At 41.2% G+C, this 9,038-nt stretch overlaps 1 protein-coding gene and 1 non-coding gene across 2 annotated transcripts in view; one reads left to right on the top strand and one right to left on the bottom strand.

The window, feature by feature from the left end:
- The first annotated feature begins 2,081 nt into the window (after nucleotides 1–2,081).
- DNAH6 (dynein axonemal heavy chain 6) overlaps nucleotides 2,082–9,038 on the top strand; it is a 282,338-nt gene continuing 275,381 nt past the window's right edge. The window contains exons 1-2 of the mRNA XM_024999429.2: nucleotides 2,082–2,666; nucleotides 4,697–4,929. Of these exons, the coding sequence (XP_024855197.1) occupies nucleotides 4,705–4,929 (225 nt within the window). The 5' untranslated portion in view covers nucleotides 2,082–2,666; nucleotides 4,697–4,704. The remainder of the gene's footprint in view (nucleotides 2,667–4,696; nucleotides 4,930–9,038) is intronic.
- LOC112448955 (U6 spliceosomal RNA) lies at nucleotides 6,511–6,617 on the bottom strand. Its single transcript, XR_003037404.1, has one exon. It is a non-coding gene; the product is annotated as a U6 spliceosomal RNA (small nuclear RNA).

Raw genomic sequence — 9,038 nt, 5'->3', positions numbered from 1 at the left:
AGAACACTGGGGTGGGTTGCCATTTCCTTCTCCAATGCATGAAAGGGAAAAGTGAAAGTGAAGTCGCTCAGTCATGTCTGACTCTTCGCAACCCCATGGACTGCAGCCTACCAGGCTCCCCCGTCCATGGGATTTTCCAGGCAAGAGTACTGGAGTGGGGTGCCATCACCTTCTCCTACCTGGCACATAAGAAGCACTCAATAAATAAGAACAATCATTACTATTGCAGAAACTATGAAACAATTAACATGCAATAAACAAAGCTCCTATTTGTGTTGATACATTAAGTACTCAATAGAACTGAATAGCAATCCACTCCATTCTTGTCAGGAAAGTCCCATGGACATAGGAGCCCGGCGGGCTATGGTCCATGGGATGGCAAAGAGTCGGACATGACTGAAGCGACTGGGTATGTATGTGTTTGATAATGAAGATGACATCTTGCCACATTAAAAAAAAATAAATTGTGAGAGACTTGATGAGTAGTGTTCAATATAGCAATACCTTCATAAAACTATGTGTCCATGTCTCCTATCCTCACCATTCTTGGCTCTAGGAATGAAATCCTTAGCTTCATAAGCTAACATTAGAATATAGACACCTTCATCTACTAACAAAGGGATTCTTGACCTGAGGAGCAATAGATTTTTGTCTCCCACTGCATAAACTTTGAAAGGAACAGATAAAAATATTCATTGCACATCCAAAATGTAATCTATTTGGGGAGATGTGTCTCACATTACATATTATTATAATATGCTTTGATGTATATTGGGTTGGTTTGAATTTTTTTCACTACTAGTTTGTATTTTATTCTCTCTGACTGATTACCTGTGTGTACCTTATGATGTTTACATTTCAGTTTTTTAATTGTTTCTAAACTGAAGTTCCTCTATTGCTGTTTCCTAGTCCTGATTAAGAATTAGGAGATTTGTATTCTAGTTTTATCTCTACCAGGGCTAGGTGCCTGACCTGGAGTAAATTACTTGCTTTCTCTCTGGGTCTCAGCTCTCTTTTTAATGAAATGGGGAAAGCAGTTGGATTGAGTGATCTGTTATATTCTTTCCAGCTCTAATGTTACATGTCTCTCTACTTTGTAGGCATGTAAAATACATACCTGAGTATCTTAAGATTGATAAACTGCAGGTTGTGAGTTTAATATGTCAAGCACTTCATATACAGCTTTGCATTCAAGGCAAGAAACACATATCAAGGTTAAAACAAAAAGGACCAAAAAGGAAAAAGTAAAACAATGACTTTCAGAGGTGATTATGTTATTTTGGAGGGGAGGCTGAAAACCAAGACTCTGTCATCTGGTGGAATATTTACCCTAGACAGGTGAAAGGACTGCTTCCCCTGATCACTAACTGGGATAAAGCATCTAAAGTAAGTAACTGCATGGGGCATCCGTGGGATTGCTTCCATATACCATTGCCAGCAGTCATTTGGAGAAGTGTCATTTGTTGTGTGTTTAATCCCTCAGTCCTGTCTAACTCTTTTGCGACCGCATGAACTGGAATCCGTCTGGTTCCTCTGTCTATTGGATTTCCCAGGCAAGAATACTGCCCCAAGTTACCATTTCCTCCTCTAGGGGATCTTCCCCATCTAGGGATCCAACCCTCCACTTTGAATCTTCTCCATTGGCAAGTGGATTCTTTACCACTGCACCACCTTAATAGGTGGGTCTAAAAGCCATAGGGGCTTCCTAGGTGCCGCTAGTGGTAGAAAACCCGCCTGCTAATGTAGGAGAGACATAAGAGATACAGGTTCAATCCCTGGGAAGGGAGGATCCCCTGGAGGAGCGCACGGCAACCCACTCCAGGATTCTTGCCTGGAAAATCCCATGGACAGAGGAGCCTGGAGGGCTACAATTCATGAAGTCTCAAAGAGTCAGGCACGACTGAAATGACTTAGCACGCACGCAAATACCATGCAAGATCCAGGGTCTGTTTTGGTGAATATAGCACAGAGACCAAGTAATATAAGCTTGCTATGCCTGACACTAAGGGCACTAAATTACCTTTCAGGTAGTCAAGAACATAAGTAAAAAGGACAGGGTGGAGTTTGAGGGGAAGAGCCCGCATTCTTAGTGTTTTAGGACACTCTTGGGAGGAGGTCAGTGGGAGGGGCGGAGATGCAGGACGGTCGCTCTCTCGGAGATCGGGGCCTAAACTGTCTACAAAAGCACTTGATTCTTCTAACCAGACAAAGCTGGATTAAAGCGAATGTCAGGCAGTCCCAAGCCTCTTGAAGAGGAACAGAAAACACTACTGGAGGAGGGAGGGGTAATGAGCGTGAGCCGCTGACATGCGAAGGAACAAATAGACGTAACACCTCCTTTGGCTGCACCTCCTTCCAGCCAAGCCCTCAGGAGCCGGCAGGTCTAGTGCTGGCTCTCCACCAAACAGCGACGAAGAAAACATTCCGAGACAGTAATTGGCTCGACAGCCCAGCACAGTCCTGGACTCCGAATCTGAGCAGCAGTTGGCTGAGGGGTTGCCAGTGGCGACAGATCGCGCACAGGCGCAGTAAGCATCAGTGGAGGTCCGGTGGCTGCTAGGCAACGGGAAACAGTCTAGGCTTAAGAGACAACTTTCTACTCCAGGATCTGTCTTTGCTCTGTCTCAATAGACCCTTTGAGGCGGCTGCTTCTCTAGTCTGACTTGGTGAGTCCTGAGGAATCGAGCTGTGGGGCTGAACTACGACTTCTAGGCAAAAGACTGAGCATGATCTTTGGAGTATAGAAGGAAAGGCTCAGAGAGGCAGAGGAAGTCGCATTTTAATGATACCTACCCCACTCCAGTACTCTTGCCTGGAAAATCCAATGGACGGAGGAGCCTGGTAGGCTGCAGTCCATGGGGTCCCTGAGAGTCGGACACACTGAGCGACTTCACTTTTTTTCTCTTTCATGCATTGGAGAAGGAAATGGCAACCCACTCCAGTATTCTTGCCTGGAGAATCCCAGGGACGGCGGAGCCTGGTGGGCTGCCGTCGATGGGGTCGCACAGAGTCGGAGACGACTGAAGCGACTTAGCATAGCATAGCATAGCATACTACCTACCTACCAGTTTACAGGGCTGGAAGCTGAGGAATAGAGATACCAGGGAGACTTGTCCAAAATCTCTCACTGGGTGGTCAGATCTGGACCTGTTTCAATATGGTAGCCACTAGCTACACCGGGAGGGGGGCTCTTCTGATTGAAAATGTGTCCTGAAGGTGAAATAATTCCACAATGTAGTAACAAAAAACTATCACATTAACAAATTTTATACTGATTATATGTTGAAATGATAATATTTTAGTTATGTTAAATAAAAAACATTATCAAAATTAATTTATTTTTAGACTCGCTGACTTAGAGAAGGAACCCTATGTTTGCTAGGGGGAAGCATGGGGGAAAGGGGTAGTGAGGGAGAAGCTGGGATGAAGACATATACACACTGCTATATTTAACATGGATAACAACCAAGGACCTACTGTATAACACAGGGAACTCTGCTCAATGTTACGTGGCAGCCTGGATGGGAGAGGAGTTTGGGTAAGAATGAATACATGTATATGTATGGCTGAGCCCTGAAACTATCACAACATTGTTAATTGGCTATACCCTAATACAAAATAAAAAGTTAAAAAATTATTTATATGTTCGTTTTTGTTTTTAAATGTGGTTACTTAAAATTTTTTAGTTACATAGGAGATTTGCATTATATTTTGATTGGCCAGTGCTGATCTAGACTAAAACCTGGATCTGGTGACACCTGGTTTAAGACCTTGTGTGTGATAATACTGTTTTTAAGAAAAGTATTTCCATCCATGTGATGGGACTGGAGTGTGAGTGCTGGTGAAAGTACAAGACCATTACAAAAGGCTGATAGTTCTAGTATTCTGGGGCCTTGCTACTCAAAGTTTATGAATTAGAATCTGCTTTTTCACAAGCTTTTCAAATGATTCTTATCCTCATAAAATGCTCCAAAGCACTATTTTATGAGTTAGCCATCAAATTTTTTCCCCTTTATTTGGTTTATCTATAAGTATCTAGGCTAGATATCTCAGATTGCCTGTGTTAGAATTACCTTTCTTTTGAACACCACTGCCACCCTCAGAAATATTTTGCACACTCATGTGTGAGAAAGGATCTCAATATGATTTCATTTCCATTCATCCTTCCAAATCTGGACTAGTGGGCTTCCCAGCTGGCACTAGTGGTAAAGAACCTGCCAGCTAATGCAGGAGAGATATAAAAGATATGGGTTTGATCCTTGGGTCGGGAAGATCCTCTGGAGGAGGACATGGGAACCCACTCCAGTATTCTTGCCTGGAGAATCCCATAGACAGAGGAGCCTGGAGGGCTACAGTCCATAGGGTTGCAGAGTTGGACATGACTGAAGCAACTTAGCATGCATGCTGGTATGTGGTCCCCAAATCAGAGGCAGCAACAGCATCACCTAAGAAGTTATTAGAAATGCAAGTTCCTGGGTCCCACCCAAGTTGTGGGTCTTCTAGAAGGCCAGGCATAGTTTTCATTACTCTAATTCAAGTACTTAGTTTGGGAAGAATGGGGTAACTTTGATAGGTTTTCTTTGGGGATAAGCAAATGCAGCTCTGCTTGGTTCTTAAAACACCTCTGCTTAACCCTACTTCCCCAATTCTTTCGCTTTACTTTTCATTTTTCTTTTCTTGACCCTGACCTTTCCAGGGAGGAAGATGGCTTCTCGTCTCTCAGAGAATGAGTTGGACCTGAAAAGTATTGGAGAGCTATCAGAAAACCCCATGCTTGCAAGACTAAATAGTATAAGAGCAAAGGGAAGACTGAGTTTTGTAACACCCACAGAAAATCAAGGTGATACACAAGTCCTGACATTTGAACACACTACAAAAGCTCAGGAGAGGACAAGAAAACGACAGCAGCCAAAAAAACTGGAGCCTTTGGTAAGGTTGAAAACCAGCATTTTAGCCACTTTTGGCTGCAGAGGAAGTTGCAGAGTTGCTTTGGGGGATGGTAATAATTTCTAGACTCTTAATTAACACAGAAGGAATGAAAACTTGAAAGTTAAGACTTGTTTAAGAGCATGTAAACATAATTATTTATTTTAAAAAACGTTGAGTTCTAAAAGTACTGTTTGAGGTGGTGGGATGCTGTGATGAAAAAGTTCTCAAGCACATAAATCCTCTCTAGCATTATGTGCAATATGGATACTTAATCATGTAGGTTGTAAGGCTATTTTAGGTACTTGGGTACCATTTCATACTAGAAACTTCAGTAAGAGTAATATGTAAAATTGTATAATTTTATTATTTTCAAACAAATGCCTAGTGTCCTGAAAAATTTTGTGCATGTCTAAAAAATAATTTTAAGAATCCACATCTTTGTCAAAACTGAGGCTATCACTTCTCTTTTTTTGTTGTTGTTGTTTTTGTTTTTGTTTTGTTTTATTTTTAATTTTATTTAATTTTTAAACTTTACATAATTGTATTAGTTTTGCCAAATATCAAAATGAATCCACCACAGGTATACATGTGTTCCCCATCCTGAACCCTCCTCCCTCCTCCCTCCCCATACCATCCCTCTGGGTCGTCCCAGTGCACTAGCCCCAAGCGTCCAGTATCGTGCATCGAACCTGGACTGGCATCTCGTTTCATACATGATATTTTACATGTTTCAATGTCATTCTCCCAAATCTTCCCACCCTCTCCCTCTCCCACAGAGTCCATAAGACTGTTCCATACATCACTGTCTCTTTTGCTGTCTCGTTCACAGGGTTATTGTTACCATCTTTCTAAATTCCATATATATGTGTTAGTATACTGTATTGGTGTTTTTCCTTCTGGCTTACTTCACTCTGTATAATAGGCTCCAGTTTCATCCACCTCATTAGAACTGATTCAAATGTATTCTTTTTAATGGCTGAGTAATACTCCATTGTGTATATGTACCACAGCCTTCTTATCCATTCATCTGCTGATGGGCATCTAGGTTGCTTCCATATCCTGGCTATTATAAACAGTGCTGTGATGAACATTGGGGTACACGTGTCTCTTTCCCTTCTGGTTTCCTCAGTGTGTATGCCTAGCAGTGGGATTGCTGGATCATAAGGCAGTTCTATTTCCAGTTTTTTAAGGAATCTCCACACTGTTCTCCATAGTGGCTGTACTAGTTTGCATTCCCACCAACAGTGTAAGAGGGTTCCCTTTTCTCCACACCCTCTCCAGCATTTATTATTTGTAGACTTTTGGATCGCAGCCATTCTGACTGGTGTGAAATGGTACCTCATAGTGGTTTTGATTTGCATTTCTCTGATAATGAGTGATGTTGAGCATCTTTTCATGTGTTTGTTAGCCATCTGTATGTCTTCTTTGGAGAAATGTCTATTTAGTTCTTTGGCCCACTTTTTGATTGGGTCATTTATTTTTCTGGAGTTGAGCTGTAGGAGTTGCTTGTATATTTTTGAGATTAGTTGTTTGTCAGTTGCTTCATTTGCTATTATTTTCTCCCATTCTGAAGGCTGTCTTAAAAATATGGAACGCTTCACGAATTTGCGTGTCATCCTTGCACAGGGGCCATGCTAATCTTCTCTGTATCGTTCCAATTTTAGTATATGTGCTGCCAAAGTGAGCACTATCACTTCTCTTTATTTTTGCCAGACTGATAGGTGAAAATGACATCACATTGTGGTTGTGGTTTGCATCTCATTAGTGAAGTTAACAAATTATGTAAAAATATATATTTTATGTAAAACATTATGCAAAATTTATGTAAAATTGTTTGAGCATGGAGAAAGGATAAATATCCGATTGTTTTAATGACAGTTATCATAGAAAAGAGAGTCAGAGATTGGAGAATTGAAAGAAGGAAAAGTGTAAAAGAAGAGTGGGAGGCAGTATATATGTGGTGGACATTGAGTGTATTTTCATTCATTCAGTGGCATGCATCTTACTTATTTCATGGATTCTGTTCATAACCATTTTTCACTTTAAAATTAAGTTGATTGCTTTTTTCCTATCAGCTTTTGAGGTTTTAAAAAATATGCATATGTATGTATATGTTTAACTGTATATATACATATATATGTAATGGACATTAACCCTTATTCCATTGCTTCTCAAATTTAAGTACGAATTCATACAGAAGGTAGACATTCTTGGAGATCCATAGTGCTGATTTCATTATTTTTATTTAAATGTTACTTTATATGAAAAAAGATTAACCTAGGGAAAAAAACCACTTCAGATGGTGACTGCAGCCATGAAATTAAAAGACACTTGGTCTTTGGAAGAAAACCTATGACCAACCTAGACAGCATATTAAAAAGCAGAGACATTACTTTGCTGACAAAGATCTGTCTAGTCAAAGCTATGATTTTTCCAGTAGTCATGTATAGATGTGAGAGTTGGACTATAGTCTAGGGAAAAAACCACTTCAGATGGTGACTGCAGCCATGAAATTAAAAGATGCTTGCTCCTTGGAAGGAAAGTTATGACCAACCTAGATAGCATATTCAAAAGCAGAGACATTACTTTGCCATCAAAGGTTCATCTAGTCAAGGCTATGGTTTTTCCTGTGGTCATGTATGGATGCTAGAGTTGGACTGTGAAGAAGGCTGAGCGCCGAAGAATTGATGCTTTTGAACTGTGGTGTTGGAGAAGACTCTTGAGAGTCCCTTGGACTGCAAGGAGATCCAACCAGTCCATTCTGAAGGAGATCAGCCCTGGGATTTCTTTGGAAGGAATGACGCTAAAGCTGAAACTCCAGTACTTTGGCCACCTCATGAGAAGAGTTGACTCATTGGAAAAGACTCTGATTCTGGGAGGGATTGGGGGCAAGAGGAGAAGGGGATGACAGAGGATGAGATGGCTAGATGGCATCACTGACTCGATGGACGTGAGTCTGAGTGAACTCCGGGAGTTGGTGATGGACAGGGAGGCCTGGCGTGCTGCGATTCATGGGGTCGCAAAGAGTTGGACACGACTGAGTGACTGATCTGATCTGATCTGATCTGATGTATAGATGTGAGAGTTGAACTATAAAGAAAGCTGAGGACCTGAAGAATTGATGCTTTTGAACTGTGGTGTTGCAGAAAACTCTTGAGAGTCCCTTAAACAGCAAGGAGATCAAACTAATCAATCCTAAAGTCAATCCTAAAAGAAGTCAGTCCTGAATATTCATTGGAAGGACTGATGCTGAAGCTGAAACTCCAATACTTTGGCCACCTGATGTGAAGAACTGACTCATTTGAAAAGACCCTGATGCTGGGAAAGATTGAAGTCAGGAGGAGAAGGGGACCACAGAGGATGAGATGGTTGCATGACATCACTGATTCTATGGACATGAATTTGAGCAAGCTCCGGGAGTTGGTGATGGACAGGGAAGCCTGGCGTGCTGCAGTCCATGGGGTAGCAATGAGTCAGACACGACTGAGAGACTGAATTGAACTGAAGGAATTAATTCAAATATTTAATAAGAAAATTAACAGCTTAAATACAAAGAAAGCTATATAACCGATTGCAGTTCAGATTAACAAAAAATACAAAGTAACAGATGCTCTTGTCCTTGAAATTCCATTTGCAAGGTGGGTAGGGTACTGCCTGTAGCTGCTCTCTTCTCCAGAGAGCACTGTGCCCACACTATGTGTAGTGGGGAGTATCTGGGCCTCCCTACTATTTTTTCCCCATGAACTTTGTATGACTTTTAATAAGACTTTCCCATGTACTTTTACACTTATTTCTCTCTGATGGATTTACTTCACTTGGCAAAAGTGTATAATGAACCTTTGATGATTAAAGTAAGCTCCATTTGTTATCAGTGTGATAAATTCATATATGTTGAATATTTATTCGACTGCTATCGTCTAGTCTCTGAGTCATGCTCTGGGGAAACAGCAATAAGCAAGGCAGACAAGATTCCAGTTGGCATTCTAATGATCCTAAGTAAATAAACTGAGCAGTGTCATCTGATGATAGTTACTGTTAAGAAAATAATATCGGGAAACTAGTCAAGACAAACTTCAGGTGCCTTTAGATTGGGTGATGTCACCTGAATG

This window comes from Bos taurus, chromosome 11, assembly GCF_002263795.3.
Source record: "Bos taurus isolate L1 Dominette 01449 registration number 42190680 breed Hereford chromosome 11, ARS-UCD2.0, whole genome shotgun sequence".
In the NCBI taxonomy this organism is placed as follows: Eukaryota; Metazoa; Chordata; class Mammalia; order Artiodactyla; family Bovidae; genus Bos; species Bos taurus.
This window is presented reverse-complemented; position numbering and strand designations above follow the sequence as displayed.